Consider the following 22,390-nt stretch of genomic DNA (forward strand, 5'->3'; position numbering starts at 1 on the left):
GGAGACATTAGTAAAATGTTGAGAGATTGTGGGCCACTTTAAACACAGCCCTGCTAATACAGGGGAGCTACAGCAGGAACAAACAAGACGGGCAAGAAAGAGAGCCACTTATACAGGATGTTTCCACAAAGTGGAATTCAACGCTTCAAATGATCACTCATCTACTGAAGGGTCAAGAGGTTGTTGTTGCTGCTTTCAGCCCTCTACATGCTACCAATGTCCACGAGTGTCCGCGAGTGCACAAGGTACGCGAGTGTCTGCGGGGCACACACGATCGTGGCCATGCTCCACTTCTGGACTCGAGACCTTCCACTGTGTTTGGGTGCCATTGATGGCAAACACTTCTAAATAAGAGCTCCTCCAAGGTCCGGTAGTGACTATTTCAACTACAAACGGGCCCACTACATTGTGCTGATGGCGGCCTGTGACACACATTACCGCTTCACGATGGTGAATGTCGGGGCCTACGGTCGTGAAAGTGATGGTGGCATCTTCCAAGACAGTCGGTTTGGCTCGAAGCCAATTGATGGGGAAACTGCTGATACCACCACCTGCCAACCCGCCGGGTACAGATGTCATCAACTCACATGCCTTTGTGGGTGATGCAGCGCTCCTACTTCACCCAAATCTGATGCGTCCATACACAGGTAATTATGCTAGTGAAAATGTGAACATGCATGTGTGGCATATTGTTTCATTTACAGTCATTTTCAAGGTCATATTTACTATTTATAAATGAGTTTCTTCTATATGTTTACAGGCTCCAAGCTCACCATGGAGCAACAGACTTACAACTACCATCACTGCTGGGCACGCAGGATCACTGAGAATGCCTTCGGTATCCTGGCATCACGGTGGAGGGTGTTTGGACGTCCAATCGAGTGCAGCCCAGACAACACTGTCCTTATGGTGAAGGCTTGTGTGGCACTGCACAACTTCCTTAAATGCACGGATGCTGCAAATACAGCAAACACTCGATACAGCCCTGCAAATTACACAGACAGCTCCACACAATCTGGAGACATTCAACCAGGGGAGTGGAGGCGGCATGTGGATGGAGACAGCAACCTGCTCAATCCTGGGCAGATGTCCACAGCCAGAGCATCACGGGCTGCACGTCCGACACAACCTGGCTGTGTTTTTCCAAACACCTGTGGGAAGTGTGCCATGGCAAGAGGCTGCAGTGTGCAGAGTCCTACTTCAGTAAACTTTATCATCGCGCGCCGGTAAGCCAGAGGTCGAGAGGGGCAGAGCTGTTAACTGATCACCACTTGGTGGTGAGTTGGATGTGCTGGATGGGGAGGAAGCCGCACAGACTTGGCAGGCTCAAACGTATCATGAGGGTCTGTTGGTAACACCTGGCCAAGCCCTCTGCCCATGCAGTCTTCACCTCCGGGAGAGCTTCTCACGGATCCCGGGGAAGGCTGGAGACATTGAGTCCGAATGGACTATGTTCTCCACCTCCATTGTCAAAGCTGCTGTTTGGGGACCAGAGGATCTCGTCTTTGCTTTTTGCAGGTGATGTGGTCCTGTTGGCTTCATCAAACCAGGACCTTCAGCGTGCACTGGTTCGGTTTGCAGCCGAGTGTGAAGCAACTGGGATGAGGATCAGCACCTCTAAATCCGAGGCCATGGTCCTCGACCAGAAAAAGGTGGCTTGCCCCCTTCAGGTCGGTGGAGAGCTCTTGTCCCAGGTGGAGGAGTTCAAGTATCTCGGGGTCTTGTTCACGAGTGGGGGGACGATGGAGCATGAGATCGACAGGCGGATCGGTGCAGCGTCTGCAGTTATGTGGTCGCTGTATCGGTCCGTCGTGTTGAAGAAGGAGCTCAGCCAAAAGGCGAGGCTCTCGATTTACCGGTCGATATTGGTTCCTACCCTCACCTATGGTCATGAGCTTTGGGTCATGACCGAAAGAACGAGATACCGGATACATGCGGCTGAATTGAGTTTCCCCCGTAGGGTGGCTGGGTGAGATAGGGTGAGGAGCTCAGTCACCAGGGAGGAGCTCGAAGTAGAGCCGTTGATTCTCCACAATTCAGAGGAGCCAGCTGAGGTGGCTCGAGCATCTGTTTCGGATGCCCCCCGGACACCTCCCGAGGGAGGTGTTCCAGGCATGTTCCACCAGTAGGAGGCCTCGGGGCAGACAGAGGACACGCTGGAGAGACGATGTCTCTTGGCTGGCCTGGGAACGCCGTGGGGTCCCACCGGAAAAGCTGAAGGAAGTGTCTGGGGCGAGGGAAGTCTGGGCATCCCTGCTTAGACTGCTGCCCCCGTGACACGGCCCCGGATAAGCGGAAGTCAATGGATGGATGGATGGATGGATGGCACATGAAATAGAAGTATAGGATTATATAAAACACTATAAAATACACAGGAGAGCAAAATCCACCACTGGCTGGAGTCGTGCCATAATATCTGAGTCATAAGCAAACCATCTCAACATTCTAGTAACGATCCATGGACCTTGATACAGGCTGAGAGTCGATCATATAATTTAATTACTCTGATAAACTTATCTTGAAAGTCAAACATCCCCAGCGCCTTGTATAAGAACGTCCATCTGATGGAATCCAAAGTTTTCTCTGTGTCTGGACTCGCTTTAATTGACTGAGTTTTGTCTTTTGTATTTGTCCAATGATGTGTAATATTCTGCTGATATTATTGGTTGTTTGTCTTTGCTGAATGAAACCAGTCTGGCCTAAATTGACGAGGTCAGGAAACAGTTTCTCCTGGCTACGGGCAAAAATCGAGGTAAAAGGTCTAAATTGAAGACACTAATGGGCCCATAATTCCCATATTCTTCACTATCGTCCCTGATTTTAACCTGGTGGTAGTTGCATTGAGTTCCTCTGTGGAGATTGGCTTTGTTAAATCCCCGTCTTGAGAATCTGAGAGTTGAGTTCAATCGAGAAAGCTAAAAAAAGACATCAACGCAATTCTCCCCCAGAGGACTAGGCTGTGAATAGAAGTCCCTGTTAAAGACGTCGAAACATTCCTGAATCTTTTCCATTTTGGTGTCTAGTACAGGTTTAGGATTTGAAATTTGTTTGTAGTTTGTCGTTTGAATGCCAGATACATTGCGGATTTCCCCCTATCTCATAATATCTTTGTCTCAGTAAATCTAATTCTTCTGAGTTGTTTTGTGTAAATATTATTGATTTTACCATGTATTTTCCGAATGTCTTGCTTCACTGTTGGATTTGGGTTATCAGTATCTTCCTGTTGTTTCAGCTTAAAATTCTGTAGATCTGCTAGTTTTGGGTTTTCTGGAGGTAAGACGGGATAGAGGTTAATATACCTCTCGTTGCCGCTTTAAGCTTATCTCATAAAATAATTGGTGGTTGACTGTTCCGGCTTGAGTTTTTTTTTGTCGTCAAATATCCAACACAGGCCGACGTGCTGTTGAACTCTGAGTTGGATCTGACTGTCATTGCAGAGCAACTTCCCATTTGCACATGCGAGACGGCAAGTCTACTCGAACAAACTGCCCGAAATGTGTTGCCAGAGACGTTTCAGGAATTAAAAACTTTAAGATTTTTATTCAGATTAAGCAGCCTTGATGCATGAATGTTGACAGCCTCAATATATCACCAACTACGTTACAATAAACACAAACACTTAGATATGATTAACTTACTACACAATGATGGAACATTTGATCACTCCTATTATAATCCCACAAATATGCAGGATTGTTCTCACGCAAGTTGGTAACACACACACACACACACACACACACACACACACACACACACACACACACACACACACACACACACACACACACACACACACACACACACACACACACACACACACACACACACACACACTTTCCAATTAATATCATTAAAACTTCCCTAAATGTCAAAATAAAGCTGATGCTGCTGATAAACCTGCACTTATACTGTTACTATATTAAGCTTTTGTTGAATTTTAATTTGAGTCAATATTTGATCTTTTGTCGTAGCTTTTCGGTTGCCAGTTCCTCTCCACATATCAAATATACAGTAAAAGCAGCGTCATTGCCAGTAAAAACAAATGTCTTTATATAATCTTTAATAACGTCACATTTCTTTAATTGTGACATATTTACAAGGAGACTTGAAAGTTTGTGAGGTTTTATGTCCTCACAGTATGAATGTTAAGCCTGAAGCGACCTGGATGAAATCATTCAGAATGATGATTGGTTTCTGGAATATGTTAATGAGATGTCCAGTCCCGGTTCTGTGTCGTTGCACAGTGTTCCAGGCCTGACTTCTGATATATCTTGGCTGGGTGGTGTCTTGGGCGGCCCCCCCTCACAGATCAATATTGTCTCCTTTGTTGCTGTCTGAGTCCTCCGCAGGATCTTCAATCTTCACCCCGAGTCCACTGTCCATATCGCTGTCAACAAACATCACCTTGGAGGTTTTTTTCTTGTCATCCTCATCCTCATCATCTTCGTCGTGTCTGTCGTCTCCGTCATCGCTGTCGTCGCTGTCGTGGTCCCTGCTGTCGGGGATGATGACCACCTCCTCCTTGGCGTTGGGGTCGATGTCCTCCTTGAACCAGACGGACTTGTAGCCCTCCTCCACGCGCCGCTCCTTGGTCAGGATGGGCTTCACCTCCTTTTCGTTGTCCATCTTCTCCGAGCCGGTGTCGCTGGTGTCGTCGGGCAACAGAGCGTGAAGCGGCGCGGACGACTTCAAGATTGCTTGTTTGGAAGGGCCGTTCCACGATGGCTTCACGGGTTCGGGAGGAGCCAAGACAAGACCCTTACTGGGACCCCCAGACCCTGAGTTGCCTTTGCTCTCGTCGTGCTGGAAGGCCTCGTTGGTGTACTGGATCCCCTCTTTCGGACTGTCCTGATGCAGCTGTAGGGATAGAACAAGGAACAGAAGCTAAAGTCCAAACAGCTGAGGGGCTGGTCTGAATACTTGCGTGACGTCAACCAAAACGAGCCTTCGTTTTCAAAAAGTTGTGTTTTCAGTGGCTTGAAAATTATTGAGCTGAGTTTGCATGTCCGATCCGATGCAGCACTGACGACCCAGAGTGTGGACGGATGTACTTACAGAGCTCCTGAACACGCTGGCCTCGTAGATCTTCTTGGAGTCGGCTGTGCCCTTCCTCATCCGGTAGACGAGCAGCCCAATGGCCAGCAGACACAGGAACAGCAGGATGCCCAGGGTGGCTCCGATGGCCGCCATGTCGCCCGCCCTGTATTCGCCAGACACTAAAGGGGCTGAGGTCAGAGCGCATGAGGGTCAACCTCAAGAACCTGCAGCATCTCAAATGTCAATACAGCAATACCACAGTCATGACTTTTCACACCTCCATTAGGTTCAGGTGGCGTTCACATTCACTTTTGAGACCGGATCAACTACCTGGAAAAAGCCCCGCAACTACAACAGCTTTTTTTTCAAGGTATTTTAGCGCACCATTAACGCCATGTTGGCAATTTTAGCTGTTACTGCCGTTTGAACAATTTGATCTATTTCAGACATTTCACATGTTAAATCGTTGTTTAGGTTGTGTATTTTTATTTATTTTCATAATTATAACTTGTAATTTAGTTATACATTTTGCTTTTCCACCATGACCTTTTGTTGTTTGGTGACATGTTAGCAAGTGTTGCATGTTTTAGTTGACAGTTATTTGAGAGTAAAAAGTTTTCCTCAATGTGTGCAATAAGAGACAAAAGTTGCATAAAACAAAATGATAAAAATGCACCGTTACATAAATGATATGAAAGCTGCAGGGAGCCGTTAGAGAGGAGCTAACGCTGCAGATTGACACAGGGATTGCTCTGTGGTTGGTCGTTTCTTCAGCTCATGGCCTCGACATCGCTCGTCACTTTGGTTCTGAAAGTCTGTGTGCGCCTGCTGACACTGGAGCTCAGACCATGTGACTTTGAGGATGAATGGAAAAACAAAAGGAGTGAGCACCTGTTTGACCGTCGCCGGCAGTGGACTGGGTGGGCTTATTAGTGGAATAAGACACACTGGGGATGGAGGTCATACTGGGGCCGGTGTGTCCATCAGTGGCAGTGGAGGGACTTTTGGTGGTGGACTCTTCTGTGAATGGTGAAGTCTTGCCTGGTGTGCTCGGTGGCAGAGCGGTGGAAGTGACACCTGGGAGGAGAGCACACTTTGAACTTAGCTGTTTCACTCACTTGGTCTGGGAACTTTGAGATTGCACACGAAAGGAATATTTGGACTGATTTATGAGCAGGAACCTGACAGGGATGTGTTTGAGCTAGATACTCTTTGTGATGCTGGAGCAGACCGACCACAGAGCAATCCAAAGTCAAAAGCATCGCCTGACGGCAGTGAGTCCGCCTCCATCAGTCAAAGCTGCCAAAGTCTGCACAACAGTTACTGTGGTTGAGATCCAGATACCAGGGTTGTGTCGCCTGGCATGACAGTGGTTTATTGTTGCTCGATCGAAGGAATGAACAGCAACCAAGAGAGAGAATGTAACTGCTCTGTTTACACGACAATGTTTTCAAGTGAAAGCGACAAACCGTTGTCCTGTTTTGCTGCTTAAATGTCAGTGGCTTTAAGAAGCTATTGAATGATTGCACAGAGCACAATGTTTTTAAAGCACACTGCTCCCAATCTCCATGTAAACAGAGAAAACACAACTTTCTGAAATGATAAATACTGCGATCACTATGAAAATGTTGCCGTCTGAAACGAAAACCCCAAAATGATGCTACTTCCAGTAATCATTGTCCTGTAAACAGCAGGTCTCACACCAGTTCTGCTCAGAAATACTCAGGTCAAACTAAACTCAGGTTATTGCTGCCACGTTTAAATCTCATACGAAACTCCAAGTGAAAGAGCAAATCTTCAAGAACTCAGGAGTTCGGCTTTCCTCCACTTGACTTCTCAGTGAAATAATGTCAGAGGTGGCAGTCCGTGGACGATGAAGCACTTGACGTTAATGAAATGGGTCCGTCAACAGCTCTGCCGGCTCTTGTGTTGTACAGGATGCTGATTGGACGATCTGACTCGGAGCCAGATTGCCCGACTTGCCTGTGTTGGTTCTGCAGTGTGTGTTTTGATTCATACCTGCTTTCACCTCCAGCATGAGATTGCTCGTCGCTGACTCATCATTAGTTGTGTCTAATGCAGTCACCTGCAAACATCAAGATTCAGTCAGTCTACAAGGAAATGATCATTAAGAGGAGAAGAGAAACTATTCCTGCATAAGTTGCCTTGCAAGCTCATTGGACAGCTGACGAGTGTTGGTCTGCTCAGTCGTGTCATTTCCTTCTGTACTGGAACAAGGTGTCGTGAATTTTTTTCGTCTGGTTCAGTGGATCTCAAGGTGTGGGAGGAAGACATCACAGTTTTTTCTAACGTCACTCTCATGCCCCTCAAGGGAGACCTGCCCCACACTTTGAGAGCCACTGCTTTACCCCCTACTGGTCAATGGAAGAAGTGTTCAACAAACACAAACTTAAAGGGGTCATATCATCCAGCTGTTCAACTTTCACGTGGTCTCGTTGGTCCAAAAACCTTGAATTCAAAGTTTATTGCTCCAAATCCAGCTTTTCCTTGATTTTCCTCCACTTGAATATTGGATCATAGGAGCTACAATCAGAATCTGCTGTGTCTGTGTGAGCTGGACTGGCTCCGCCCACACATGCCCATCGTGCGAAGAGGAGGAAGTACTTCCTCTCGTGGTGCCATGTGCCAGAGCAGAGCTGCCTGATTGTGGGAGGGTCAAAGGGAGGACCTACCTTGATTGGGATTGGCTAAACCCAGGATGACACTATATAGGGTTTGATTTCTGATTGGCTGGTTGGAGCAACACATTTTTTAAGAACTGAAACAAGCCAGGGAGAGAGAGGACAGACTGTCTTCTCTTCTGGGACGTCGTTCCAGGTATGATGATGCATATTACTGCTGGAAAACCTTTAGAAAGTGAATTTTGCATAATATAACCCCTTTAAAAGCAAAAGATTCCACATATTTTTATCGCATTAGCTTTGAGAAGTTTTGTGAAACTGACTTGTAGAGAAAGCTTGGCGTCGGGGATGTTTTTCATCATGAATACGTAGCCGTTCACAATGGAGAAGTCGCTGCTCCCGCTGATGGTGTAGATGATGTGAGGATTTATGCCCTGTTCAAACATGGAGAGGTCAGTGCTGCACCACTACACCTACAAGCTTCCAGCAGCCATCAGGGATCAGCATGCGTTAACAGGGAAAGTAAAGCACATCTGATTGTTTTGATTGTTGTGTTTTACTTCAGCGGCGAGGTAGTCGTCATCTGTCGCGATGATCTGGAGTGGCATGTCCTTGTTCGCCACGTCCACCGCCATGCTGCCCACTGAGCTGATGACGCCTTCGTACTGAGGCCTCTCAAGCTGAGGGCGGTGCAGGCTCTTCACCTGAATGCTGATGGTTACTGTGGTGGTGGCAAATTGATGACTGTTTGTCATCTGGGCTGCCTGGGAGAGGAAACATAGTCCTCTCAGTTTCAGGAATCCTCAAGCAGTCTTGTTTCTAAGCCTGCAGAGAATCCCTACGCCTGTCTGAACCAGAGTCTGAATCCCTACACTCTCTGTTTGTAGTTTGCTCAATCCTTTTCTCTCCTTCAATCCCCAACCGGAACAGCAAGTCTCCTCCTCTGAATCGGGTCCTGCAGGTTTCTCCTCCTCTGAGTCTGGTTCTCCTGGTTTCTCCCCCTCTGAGTCTGGTTCTCCTGGTTTCTCCCCCTCTGAGTCTGGTTCTCCTGGTTTCTCCTCCTCTGAGTCTGGTTCTGCAGGTTTCTCCCCCTCTGAGTCTGGTTCTCCTGGTTTCTCCTCCTCTGAGACTGGCTCTCCTGGTTTCTCCTTCTCTAAGTCTGGTTCTCCTGGTTTCTCCCACTCTGAGTCTGGCTCTCCTGGTTTCTCCTTTTCTAAGTCTGGTTCTGCAGGTTTCTCCTCCTCGGAGTCTGGTTCTCCTGGTTTCTCCTCCTCTTAGTCTGGTTCTGCAGGTTTCTCTGAGTCTGGTTCTGCAGGTTTCTTCCTTAAAAGGCAGTTTTTCCTTTCCACTGTCTATTCTACTTGCTCATGTGTTGGATTTCTCTCTGTCAAACTGCCTTGGGATGACTGTGTTGTATCTGGTACCATAAAAATCAAACTGAATTGAATCAAGTCGGTTCTTTACCAGCACTGTCAATACGACGGTTCCCAGCACATCAGCTGCTTTCAGCATGGTGATGTTCCCTGTGGTTGGATTGATCTCAAACAAGCCGTCTTCATTTCCTGAAACACAGACCGACAGAGTTCTTCCACATAAAGATAACCAGTCACCTGCTCAGAGACCCGATGGCTCTTTCACATGACCTGAATCTCTTACCACTGAGGAATGAATATCTGATCTCCTCATTTATTGCAGAGTCACCATCAATGGCAAATAAGGGCTCCGGTTTCAGCGGTAACACTCCAGCCTGCAGAGGAACAAATGTGTCTGACATCTTTTCAGCAGTTTTGATGGGAACATTGAGGTGTTAGTCTGCTGCAGGACTTTGTCTGGTTGACTACCTCACTGACTGATAGAGTCAAAGTCAGTAGCATTCACGCTTATTGCAGCTTAGGAGTTCTTATCGAAAACCAATTTAGAGCTAAAGGTTCACATGCATCAAGACTGGTGCAGACTTGATGTTACACCATAAGAATCACACACAATATCAATTTAGCAAAGCCCCTCCATGAATATGGAATATTGGGTATGCTTTCCAGATCGCAATAAAAGGACAGCAGTTCATTCTGATAGATCTATGTATGATGTGCAATGCCATCTGCTAAAAGGTTTGCATTGGGTCTGTTTTTGACACCTTTGAAAAGGAGAGTAAAGGAGTAGTACAGCTGTGCTTCTAGCAGAGATGCTGCCGTTACTGTGGTGAGACTCATTTCCTCATTTGGCCCCCCACAACTTTTATTTGTGGATTTTATTAGAGCATATGTTTCTTGTTGAACCACATTATTAAGTCTCGTAATCTTTCTTGAATAAATTTTGATCTTTTGTTTCACTTTGATACGTCTGAGAACATCTTGGTGAATCAGGTTCTTATACTAGTACTTATAGATACTATTTGGCTGGGTAGACGGACCGGTGTCTCGTGTCACTGGTTGGAAAGCAAACCAAGCTGATTATGGACTTAGTTAATATCAGCTCTGGTCTCACTGAATAAAAAATATTTGCCATGGATTCGTGGTCACTTGAGAGCAGGGAAGGACGTCCCAAACAGCCTCGCCGTTATCCCTGAACACTTCTGCTACACGAGCCACCGCCTGCCAGACAGCGGAGACCATAAAGGGAATGACTCACCTGCATCTCATTCAAGACAACCCAGCCGGTGTATCCGGAACTCTGGCAGATTTTGTCCAGACCTATTGAATGCACTGTGCATGGCTGGAACCACGGCGGCCTGTTGTCCGCGTCATAGATGTTAATATCGATGGTCGCGGTGGCAGTGTAAGAGAGGTCACCCTCCACCAATGGAGAGTCCTGGAAAAAAAAGACACGTTCGACGACCATAGCTCCAAGGTCACATGATTTCTCGAAGTGGAAAAAAAAAAAGTGAAATCAGGCAGAAGTAATCCTCACATGAGCTGTCAGAACCAGCCGGACATTTTTGACCGTGTCGTAGTCGAGTCGTGCTTTCACCAAGATGTTAGGGACATTCTGCGAGCTCAGTGTGAAATATTTCTGCAGACAGTTGAATGAAAGGTGTCTTTTACCTGATGGTTTGACCAAAATCCACACAACAAGAGGTTTAATAGAGTATTGAACCAAAGTCTTACTGATTCGGATGTCAGTGTGTAGATGAGCTGTGAGTTATCCAAGTCTTTTGCAGGGAAGCTGCCCACAATTGAATTAACTGGAGACATCTATAAAGGTGATCAGGTTCACACTGACTGAAAAGTTCTGGATAATGACTCATAATTCACAGAATGCAGGGACTCTTACCTCACTGACGTTGAGTATGAGTGTGTTGGGCTCAAATACCGGAGGGTTGTCGTTAATGTTTTTCACAATTACTACAATGATGACTGTAAGCTGAAAACACAATTAGTTTTTAGTGACAAACGTTCACACAGCTTTTCTTGTTTCAAATTAAAATAACCCGCACAGCATGACTTCAGCTACCAACAGCTGATTTATTAGGAAGCGAAATCTTTCCAGGTTTTATCGGAATGAAATATTTATATACGGAATGCACAACGTTTAGGTCCTAAAGCAACCTTCTCAACAGCTTGTTATTGTCCATTAGAAGCAATAAAGGAATTTAGCTAATATTGTCGAAAATTGCAGATAAATATTTTAATGGTACAGAAATCAGCCGGGATAGAAATCAGACAGTGAGAAACATATACAGCATCTGAAACTCCTTTAGAAGCTCCTGAATGACTGCAAACAACGTCTTCAATCACCAGCGGAGCCTCTGAAAGAATCGTTCGTCATCTCAAGAGCCAGAGGGAAGGATTCAGCAACATTTTTACCTGTCCTCCACCGATTTTGTGACATAAGACATTGACGGTGTGCGATTTCTTAGTCTGCAAAAAACCCAAAACGAAGGCCACTTTAGAGTAAAACTTTATATGAGTTTCACTGAGTTTGGATCTGTAGTGGCTGTTGGTCATGACTGAAGTTACCTCGTAGTCCAAAACCTTTGCAGCGATCAGCTGAGTCCCGTCGAGGGAGAAGGGGTTGTCTGGCGTGTCGGTGACGAATCCAATGGTGACTCCGGGCTGGACGGTGATAGACGCCACAACATCACCCACTCTGTTGTTTTCCAGAACGGTCACAACATCATCGGCAGAACACACTGGTGACCAGAAAGAGTCGTCATGAATGATACTGTCCCCTTTCTGTCCCTTTGTCAGAGCTGTGAACCTACTCAGCCGTTCTAGGACCCTTGTCCAACCTAGAAGTTTGGTTGTCGTCACCAATAAATTATTTTTGATGGACGATGTGCACAAAGGGACTTTACCATTTATGAAGGCTCCGTTCACACGGCAGGTCTCGATGCTCAATTACAATTTTTTGCTGGGATTCCATTTTTTTTTTGCATGATCGTTCATGCTACATTTTAAAGGCGGCTTCTATCAGACTGCTGCGTGAACGTGATCAGTTTCCTGCTCCAGAGCGCAAGTCCAGAAGACGGTGTGAAGTGACGCTGAGCGCCTGTTTATGGAAGTAAATATGAACGCCACGCTGGTCATCACCAGGGTTGCTAGATGTGACTCACTGTTTCCAGCCCAAATACGGTAAAACCCACACACCTCAATAAAAACCAGCCCAAATCGCAGCCTGTGTAGAAATCATATTAAAACCCTAAAACTATTACATGTGTAATAAAGAAGACGCCATAAACACATAAATGCATGAATAATGAAAGTTGAATGTAAGAGAATGTGGCTCCTCAATTGGAGGAGACCCGCAATAGAAGGAGAATGAAGCAAAAAGAGAGCACAGCTTTTAACATTCCTCCGGCGCTTATCAGTGACGTCAGTCACACGTCGATGACAAAGCAGTCGTATGTAGAATGTACATCTTTAGGAAGCCTCCTAACACCTTTCCTTAACTCCTTTAGGAAGCCTCCTAACACCTTTCACTAACTCCTTTAGGAAGCCTCCTAACACCTTTCCTAGCTCCTTTAGGAAGCCTCCTAACACCTTTCCTTACCTCCTTTAGGAAGTCGCCTAACACCTTTCCTAGCTCCTTTAGGAAGCCTCCTAACACCTTTCCTAGCTCCTTTAGGAAGCCTCCTAACACCTTTCCTTACCTCCTTTAGGAAGTCGCCTAACACCTTTCACTAACTCCTTTAGGAAGCCTCCTAACACCTTTCCTTAACTCCTTTAGGAAGCCTCCTAACACCTTTCACTAACTCTTTTAGGAAGCATCCTAACACCTTTCCTTAACCCCTTTAGGAAGCCTCCTAACACCTTTCACTAACTCCTTTAGGAAGCCTCCATACACCTTTCCTTAACTCCTTTAGGAAGCCTCCTAACACCTTTCACTAACTCCTTTAGAGAGCCTCCTAACACCTTTCACTAACTCCTTTAGGGAGCCTCCTAACACCTTTCACTAACTCCTTTAGAGAGCCTCCTAACACCTTTCACTAACTCCTTTAGGGAGCCTCCTAACACCTTTCACTAACTCCTTTAGGAAGCCTCCTACCTCCTTTCACTAACTCCTTTAGGAAGCCTCCTAACACCTTTCCTTAACCCCGTGACGTCATCCACAGGTTTAGGTAAAGTGGATAGACAAGGAGATAGGAGGGACTTTTTGGACGTCCCCTCTGTCTGCCCCTGTGTGTGTCGCCTCATGTTTCCTCATGCCTTCCTCCTCTGTGTTCTCCCATCGTTGAGTTCCACCTGTGTTCTCTCTTCCCAGTGTGTTTAAGGTTCCTGTTCTCTGTTGTCTGTGTCGGTTCATTTTGTCAACCTGTCTCGTCTCCCCGTTTGGTTTTTGGACTTTGTGGTTTTCGGATTTTGACTTCTCTGGACTTTTATTTCTTAAATAAATTTTATTTGTTGTACCACCCGGCGAGTCTGCGTTTGGGTCCACCTGTAATCCCTGACAACGCCGTGCTGTTATGCAGGAACGTGGAAGCGCCACAAGCTGCACGAATCAGTGTAAATCAGTTCTAATAAGCTGTCGAAGGGCCAAGGATTTTCTGTGAAAGGGAATATCTTGCTGACAAGCAGCGATATCACAAAACTCTTAACTGGAGAAGTCGTGAACCGACAGCATCGGCGTCCTCTCCGTGCTGTCGGAGAGAACGCCAACACATTTTCAGGATGAAAAACATCAAACAAACAGCAAAATGTTCATATTTCCATACAAAATCTAAACAACCAGAAATTTTCCGATTTAAGAAAACGACCTGTGAATTCCAGCCGGCATATTTTCATGGTATGGATTTGATGCTGAAGCTAATTTAGCTTGTGATAACATCGCGTTTACATCACTGATCTCGCTGTTGTGACCTTTGCTTCTGATGAAACCCCCAGTGGACAAATGTGGAACTGCAGCTATGATTTCAGTGTTCATTGTTATTTTTACACTTTTTGTCCTGCTTGTTTGTTTGGAGCTGAATTCTTCCAGCACAACGAGACAAACGTTTGGCCCGAGGACCAAACGTGCCTCACCTGAGGGTCTGATTCAATTCAATTCAATTCAATTTTATTTGTAAAGCGCTAAATCACATCAACAAACATCTCAAAGCGCTCTTACAATGATAGAGTACAACAGAACCCAACTAAACCTTTCCAAAGCAAGCAGGTGTAACAAGCAACAGTGGCCAGGAAAAACTCCCTCGCATGGAGAGAAGTTCATAAGAAGTCCCTCTTCAGGAAGGAACCGTGGGGCGGACCCTAGACTCTGGAAGGGCGGCCATCCGCCTTGACCGGTTGGGGGGAGAAGTACATGGGATAGGACAGGGAAAGAGAGATGAAAATCACAAGAAATGTTGGACTGAGACGTGTCTGACACCTTGTTGTCGACGGACTTTTCGAGGCTGCTAACGCTGCTCGAAGTTTTCTAAGAAAACATTCAGGGAAGGATTTGACATCTTTAGCCATTTTATCTGTTTTCTCAGTTTTCGGTGTTCGAGGTATTCAAGTTCTTTTAGCTATTAGCTGTTTTAGTCTTTATCGCAATTTAACTATTTTCACCTCTTTCAACCGTTTTAACCATTTCAGCAGTTCTAGTGGTTTCAGAAATATGAGATCTTCAGCTGTGTGAGCGACTTCAGCAGCTCTGTCTGTTGGAGACATTCAAACTTTTCCAGCCATTTATCAGTTTGAGCCATTCTATCTGAAAAGATTTAGATATTTTAACTTTATCCTGAGTTGTTTTTAGCAGACATAGGTCTTGGCGCTCGGCTCTGAGAGTTCTGCTTTTAGCTCTTGCGACCATAAAGGTTTCCTGGTCCTTCTTGTCCTCACTTGTTTCCACTTGTTTTACCGCCTGAGCGGAACAGAGACGCCCTGCTGGGAAGGTCATCTCTGGAACAAGTTCTCCACCCCTCTGATAACATCTCTTCATTCAGGAAGCAGGAACAACAACATTCCTGGAGACTGTGGATGAGTGGGTTGGTCTTCACCACCAGGAGAAGTGGTTTGAGCCCTCAGCTCGTCCTGCCTGACGACCGAGCTCTACAGTCCATCAAAGAAGCTCCAGCTCAGAATAAAAGTACTTTCCATATCTTTCACGGACACTCTTGTCCTTTTCACAGCGTAATCGAGAAACAGGCAGGCAGAATATGTTTCATAATTACCAGCGAGAGAAGCGACAGACAGAAACACGGGAGATGGACGTCACTGTGGGTAATAAAAACAATAATCAGCAGGAGGAAGACGTCCCCGCTTGTTTGGTTCCTCTCACAGTGGTAGAACGGGGACGCGTGTTCTCGGTAATTGTTCTCCAGCTTTGAATGAATTGGAATCCTCCCATTTGACCGGATTCTCTAACGTACCTAACACATTTGTTGGCCTTCACAGTTTAGTTTCTGAGTTTTCTAAAAACGGTCTCTTCCCATTGCTGACAGCGGTACAGGTACAACCTGAAGGAGCGTTTTGGACAAAGTGTGTCAGGGGGACCTCAGAAAACCTTCAGCCGTACGGACGTCAACCATAAACTGTCCCGGCGACTCGACCGGCGTATCGACTGACCAGCAGCTTGACCTGGCTCCTTAGTTTTTGGCGACGTTTGCGCTCTCAGCTCTGCGTGCGTACGACATTTTCGACCCTAAAGACAGAACATCGACAAACGGGGACGTCCTACTCACTTTGAGCTCCCGTGGAGGTTTGTTGTAAAAGCAGCAGCAGAAAGCCGAGCGTGGAGCTCGCGGTGAAGACGGCCTCCATGTCTGCGTGGTGTCGCTCCGATAGAGGACCCGTCGCTGCTCCGCCGGCTTATCGCCTCGCTTTATGGCGGCTGTGGACTTTCACCCGTCATAAAAAAAAAAACCCTCGCAGTGGCTCTGCCGGGAAGTCAAGAGAGACTTTTCTCTGACAGGATCGTCTCTTATCGGTTTTTGTCGTGAAAAACAAAAAAGTCTCAAAAGAAGATGTTAGTTGATCAAAAGTGTGAATGACGATGTTGTTAAGGTGTTTGTCTTTTCTCTCACTCTTCTCTCGCCGGTCTTCCGGGTTCTCGGGTTTTATCAGCTGGTCATGTGTCCTGGTTCACATTTATGGTTGACAACGATGAGACAAGTAAACAAGGCCACTGAAACCACCTACGTCTACAACACGGATCGTTTCGTCCCTTCACCTTTGGCAGTCTTGTCATTTTTCACGTCGTAAAATTAACGTCAGTGTCAATTTGCCAATCAGATTCACTAGAAGATTCCCGAAGTGACCCAAAGAGGAAGGATTCAGGCTCTTCATCAGCAGTCAATCACCAATATCTTCATTTTATCTTTACCAACGAGTGAAGCGGGAGGTTCTGACCTGACTGACATGTTTGGGCTGCGCCGCAGTCTTCCTCTTCCTCCTCCTCTTCCTCACACCTGCCTTCATCCCGCAGTCTTCATCTGGTCAATCTGAGCTATTTTAACATCCAACCTTGTTAAAATTGGGACAAAATCAAATCATGTCTTATTTTTCATCCAAATGTAATGGGAAACATCAGATCAAACGTTCCCGTGAATCTGATCATTGGAAAAATGTCCTTTTGGATCTTGAGGTCATAAGTTGACTTGACTTCTTTCCAAATGTTTTTATTCTAGCGTTTCAACCTGGAACCCCCGATGCAACTTCAACAGTTCTATGTAAACTGAATATTACAGCCGAAGCTGAGCAAAGTACAAAGGTTTGTGTCTCTGACAGCTGAACAAGAATTTAAACATGGTTCATATCGTGACTCTCTAAATGCAAAGGCATTAATTATTGTGCATTATGACGTGTTATTACGTCACATTTGTATGATAATTTGTTAATATAATGAAGAGAAATGAATGATAAAGGTACTAGATATTTCAGTGAATGGCTTCTCTTGGGCAAAAGATTGACTTTACAATAATTATGGCCCCGAAATATAATGATAAGAAATAAATACGAACCGCTGGTCATTTATGCAGCAGGCATATCCCAGGTTTAAATACAGCAGGACAATGACGGGGGACATTCAGCGGGAGTTTTTAAATGGAAACTTTGAAAGATTCGAGGGAGAAAAGTGTGAATCAGTATTATTGACGTGTGTGAAGGTAAGTTAGTAAAATGATCACTAAATAACTAAATAACACCAAAACTCTCTTCTTGGTATAACGAGAAGAGCACAGGGTCTTCGTGGTTCCAAGCCACATGAACAAATGATATTTTAGAGCAACTGCATCTATCAACCCTGGCAGCGTTAGAATTTGTCAAACATTTCCTTGTTAATCGTTACAAATCGCGAGTCTCCCAACGATATTTTACCGTGTCATGATCACTGAAATGGTAGTTTTGTCTGTCGGTCAATAAGAAAAGGGAGTTGGAAGTCGAGCGAAGGGAAGATGGCGTCTGTATCGACTGACCAGCGAGCGGCACCGACCGACCAGCGAGCGGCACCGACCAGCGAGCGGCACCGACCGACCAGCGAGCGGCGCCGACCAGCGAGCGGCACCGACCAGCGAGCGGCACCGACACCGACAGATCGTAGCTCGAGGCCTGGTAGTTTGGTGAAATTTGCTTTGTTTAATTTAGACTTTAGTCCCCCGGCTATATGTTGGTAGAGCATGAGACTCACAATCTCAGGGGTAGTGGGTTCGTGTCCCACACCGGGTGTCACCTTCCCGTGGGCTCACCACCTGCAGGAAGGTTCTTAATCGGTGCATTGTGATCTGGGTGACAGTGCTCAGACTGTCACCCCTGCGACCCGGAAACAGATAAGCGGAAGAAAATAAATAAATGAATGAATGAATGAATGAACTTTGCTTTATTAATCCCCTGGGACGACGACTCCGTCAGGGAAACTTTAGTTCCAGCAGCTTAATAGAAGAGGAGCAGCACACAGAGGATAACAAAGATGAGTTGCAGAAAAAAAAGGTAATTCACCTTAACTAAATATAGAAGTGGCAAAAAGAATTAGACTCCTAGCAAAATATAGTACAAAAAAATATAGGATAATATAAACTCTTAACTTAGCTAAATATAGAAATGGTAAAAAGAACAAGACTCCTGACAAAATCTAGGAGTGAAAGTGGCCGAAAGTTAAATTTCTCTGTGGTTACAGACAGAATTATTAACCAGGAGGATCATTTGCAGTGAAGAGACATTAGATGTTGTACAGTTTTGCATTATGGGATGTGAGATGGAGGATGGTGAGGTGGATGAGGTTGGCAGCTTGGGCCAACAATATGATGTGATTGAGAGCCTTCGGAGTCAGAACAGATTTTGGTCTTGCAACAGGGAGAGACCTGGAGTCTCCTCCTGTTGCCTTCTCCGTCAGAAGATGGCATGGCTGCCGTACACGACCGGGGGGGAACGCTCAAAGAGAGAGAGAAGAGAAGTTGAGGGGGAGGGGGGGAAGGGGATAACATACAATACCCTTGTTGTACTACATATATTATTTGCAGTTATCACACTGATCCAAATACTTTACAACTGTTTTTGGATTAAACCAGCCTGAGCTGCCCTATCTAGACAGTAAGATGATTTCTTAGATTAACCAGCCTGAGCAGCTCTATCTAGACAGTAAGATGATTTCTTAGATTAACCAGCCTGAGCAGCTCTATCTAGACAGTAAGATGATTTCTTAGATTAACCAGCCTGAGCAGCTCTATCTAGACAGTAAGATGATTTCTTAGATTAACCAGCCTGAGCAGCTCTATCTAGACAGTAACGTCAAGCAGGAACATGAATTAACAAAGAGGAAACAACAAAAGAGGAACATTATTTTGAGAGTTTGAACAAATGATGACAGAGAACAAGCAACTTCAGAAGCACCATTCGTGAGGAGTGGAAGTGTGTGTGTGTGTGTGTGTGTGTGTGTGTGTGTGTGTGTATGTGCGTGTGTGTGTGTGTGTGTGTGTGGCTTGTCCACTGGGTGTGACCGGAACTGTTGTGGGGGGGACCCGTAGCGACACCCCGGGGTCCGAGGCCATCGGACCCCGATGGCCTCGGACCATCGAATCTGATTTTGAACAACGAGGCCCGTTTGGTTTTGGTTCCGATCATCTTGAGGTCATAAGTTGACTTGACTTCTTTCCAAATGTTTTTATTCGAGCGTTTTCAGACAGGATATAAACGTACACTAAGTGTACAGTGAATCGTCTCTTCTTCAAGTCAAACAGAGACGGTCTCTGGAGGACGGAGTCTCAGGAGTGTGAGAGGGCGGAGGCCCCCTGGTCTCGGGTCACGGTCCTCTGCCTTCTGAGTCCGACGGTTCCTCGATCCACCGTTTGTCTTTGTTGACCTCTGAAGTTCTGAGCCGTCCCTTGTCCCTTGTCCCTTTGTCCTTTGTCCCTTCGTCCCTGTGTCTTCTCCACATTCTGGTGTTTCTTTTTTCTTGTATTAAAAGATCTGCCCGTTTCCCCAGCGTGTGTTTCGTGTGTTACAAGAACTCCCATGTAATCAAGCAACTGAACACACGTTGGTGAAGCAGGCAGATCTTTTTAATACGAGAAAGAAGGAACATCGATGTAGAAAAGAAACTCACAAGAACGCAGAACGACACAACAGAACAAGAAAACACAAAATCAGTGAGCTGATCAGGAGCAACAGGTCGTCGCAGGTCAGACGAGGCTCTGAGGAAGACTGAGGTAGAAAACCTCCCGCTTCACTCCTCGATGAGGAAACAAACATCCTGATTAATCAGGGTTGTTTGACTCGGTTCCTTCGTTCATCCGTCCTGCGTCAGACTCCATTCGTTTCCTTCTTGGTGTCGCTGCTCACGTTTGATCCTGAGAAGACTTCGACTCAGCTCTGCTGGATTTGAGCACAATTAAAGACATTTTCTCTTGTTTGGAACGTTTCCATGTTTTTTTGCTCTTGAGCTCGGAGCCCTGAAACTAGTGACGACCAAAGGAAGCCTCACGAGCGGCTGTCTTTATTGTGTGAAGCCACTAGAGGGCGCTGTCTCCTCAACAAACGTTTCAAAGCACATTTTATTACCAGTCGTTCAGCCTCCCTCTTAAAACCAAGAGCGCCATCTGGTGGTCAGAAAATACAGAACATTTCATGAAGCTTCATTTGGGCTTCAGGACCTGAAACCTTAAATACTTTAGTCACAAAACATCTTTACTGTTGCTTGTCTTGCTACGGCAAACTGAAAACGTAATCTACAAAAACATTCAGTGGATTTAGTTGTTTTAGTCATTTTACCCAAATACCCCCCCCCCCCCCCCCCCCCCCCCCCCCCACACACACACACACACACCCCGCCCCCCCATGTATTCTAGTGGTTTATGTTATTTTAGTTCCTTTAGCCTTTTCATCTCTTTTTTCTCCACTTTAGTTGTTTTAACTTTATAGTTTCTAGTTGGTTTTTATACTAGTTCTTTCAGGTGTTCAACCTGCTTCATAGTATTTTAGTCGTTTAGTTGTTTTAGCTCCTTTATCCATTTTTTTCCGCACCATTTAGCTCTTTTATGAGTTTATCCCCACTTTTTTTGAATTGCTTTTGCCATTTTGACTCAGATACTTTGGTACTCAGATACTTTGGTATATACTATATATATATATATATATATATATATATATATATACTTATATATATATATATATATATACTTTGGTATATACTATATATATATATATATATATATATATATTTAGCTGCTTCTAGTCATTTTTAGCCATTTTTTGGCTGCTTTATTTCTTTAATTTCATAATATTGGCCATTTGTAGCCATCACAGCGAAAAATGAAAAGAGCTAAAACAGCTGTGATGGCTACAAATGGCCAATATTATTAAATTAAAGAAATAAAGCAGCCAAAATGGCTAAAAATTACTAGAAGCAGCTATATATATATATATATATATATATATATATATATATATATATACCAAAGTATCTGAGTCAAAATGCCCATTTGGATAAAAATTCTTTATAAAATGTGTCTGAGGTGCAAATAAAATAATGTCAAAATAAAAATAGCTCATTTCCATATAGTTTAGTGGACGAGTCACAGATCCACGACAGTGGCTGTGGAGATGTGCAGTGAAGAAAAAGAGCGATCACACAGCTCTTTATAAACTCTTTAACCATTTGATGTTTGCAGGAGAAATCACAGCAATGAAGAAGAAACTGTAAATGATCAGTTCGGTGTGAATTGATATGAAGCTCAGAGCTGCAACAGATAAATTTGTGTCTCTGTTTTACATCGTCAGTGTTTTTTATTCTTCTGAAAATGTACGAAATTCTGTATGAATGATGCGATCACTTCTCACACGACTCGTAACAACCAGTAAAATGATCATTTTGTCTTTTTAAATGTACCAAAGCCAAGAATGTGCTAATATAGTAAGAAGACTGTTGAATGAATATGAAGACTTTAAACATGCACGACATCTATTTTGGATCAATACGACTTCACTAATAATCATCTTATTCATTTATTGACAACATGTCAGTATGACGTTGGTGTGTATTTTTAAATGACATTATAATGTAAAGTATTACAGTGCTGGGGGTTCCACCATTACGGCTCCTCTGTGGGTTTGATATTGAAGCATGAAGAGATTTGATGATTGGGGAGAATCTGCTGGATTCATGCCAAAAGCCTGACGAGAAGAAAAGAGCAAATACTTATACAGATTATTATAGAATGGGAAAACTCCCTTTTCTGACTTTTTCCTCAGAATTATGACATTGATCTCAGATTTCTTTGTTCCCCTCAAACTTCTGACTTCAATCTCAGATTTTAATTTCATATTTCAGACTTTCTTTAGAATTTTCACTTTAATGTCACATTCATAACCTTTTCTGAGAATCATGATTTCAGTCTGAGATCTCGGCTTTCCCTCCTATGTCCAACTTTAATGTCGGATTTCTGACTTTAATATCAGATTCATGAGTTTTTGAGTTTGACTTCCAGACACCTCGAACCTTGTTGAGCAACAACGTCAGACTGAAGCGGATTTCTAAACTTTCAAGTGGTTAATGAAGTTAACATGTTGTTTGGTGCTGCTGCATGATGAAATTGAGAAAACAGGGTCAAGCTCACTGACACCGACATTCAAAGGTCATCTCACTCTTGACAAAAAGGTGTGGCTCCTTTAAGGAGGAACTAATCCAGCAAACTGGAGTTTGATGACCGGTCAGTTTCATCGCTCGTCTTGACGCTTTCATTTGACTCCTCATCCCGGAGTGTCACCGTTCTTATAGCCCAAAAGGAAACAACCATGTTTTGAGTGAATAAGATGGCGGCCGCAGTGCAGAAACTTTCCTCACAATAAACACATCAGGCCGAAAGT

At 44.8% G+C, this 22,390-nt stretch overlaps 1 protein-coding gene across 2 annotated transcripts; it reads right to left on the reverse strand.

Annotated features, from left to right (window-relative positions):
- Positions 1 to 3,507: 3,507 nt before the first annotated feature.
- cdhr5b (cadherin-related family member 5b) lies at positions 3,508 to 15,921 on the reverse strand. Of its 2 annotated transcripts, XM_080475880.1 has the most exons (15): positions 15,778 to 15,891; positions 11,636 to 11,808; positions 11,483 to 11,536; positions 10,950 to 11,039; positions 10,784 to 10,870; positions 10,587 to 10,688; positions 10,308 to 10,487; positions 9,336 to 9,426; positions 9,144 to 9,241; positions 8,240 to 8,443; positions 8,003 to 8,113; positions 7,057 to 7,123; positions 5,929 to 6,114; positions 5,056 to 5,225; positions 3,515 to 4,857 (listed from the first exon to the last, which is right to left on the reverse strand). In XM_080475880.1, exons 1-15 carry the CDS (start codon positions 15,854 to 15,856, stop codon positions 4,303 to 4,305), a joined length of 2,247 nt encoding a protein of 748 aa, XP_080332006.1. In that variant the 5' UTR covers positions 15,857 to 15,891; the 3' UTR covers positions 3,515 to 4,302. The 2 variants fall into 2 exon arrangements, with proteins under 2 accessions (XP_080332007.1, XP_080332006.1); XM_080475881.1 differs by lacking the exon at positions 5,929 to 6,114 and having other exon boundaries at positions 3,508 to 4,857; positions 15,778 to 15,921.
- Positions 15,922 to 22,390: the final 6,469 nt, after the last annotated feature.

Source organism: Lipophrys pholis, assembly GCF_963383615.2.
Source record: "Lipophrys pholis genome assembly, chromosome: 11".
In the NCBI taxonomy this organism is placed as follows: domain Eukaryota; kingdom Metazoa; phylum Chordata; class Actinopteri; order Blenniiformes; family Blenniidae; genus Lipophrys; species Lipophrys pholis.

Bases quoted from the DNA above. Each gene is read 5' to 3' on its own strand.
- cdhr5b (XM_080475880.1), bottom strand. From the start codon at position 15,856: ATGGAGGCCGTCTTCACCGCGAGCTCCACGCTCGGCTTTCTGCTGCTG. The intron at 8,444-9,143 runs GTAAAGAACCGA...TTCCTCTCCCAG, and splicing joins CCGTCGTATTGACAGTGCTG to GCAGCCCAGATGACAAACAG. The intron at 8,114-8,239 runs GTAAAACACAAC...ATGTTTGAACAG, and splicing joins ACGACTACCTCGCCGCTGAA to GGCATAAATCCTCACATCAT.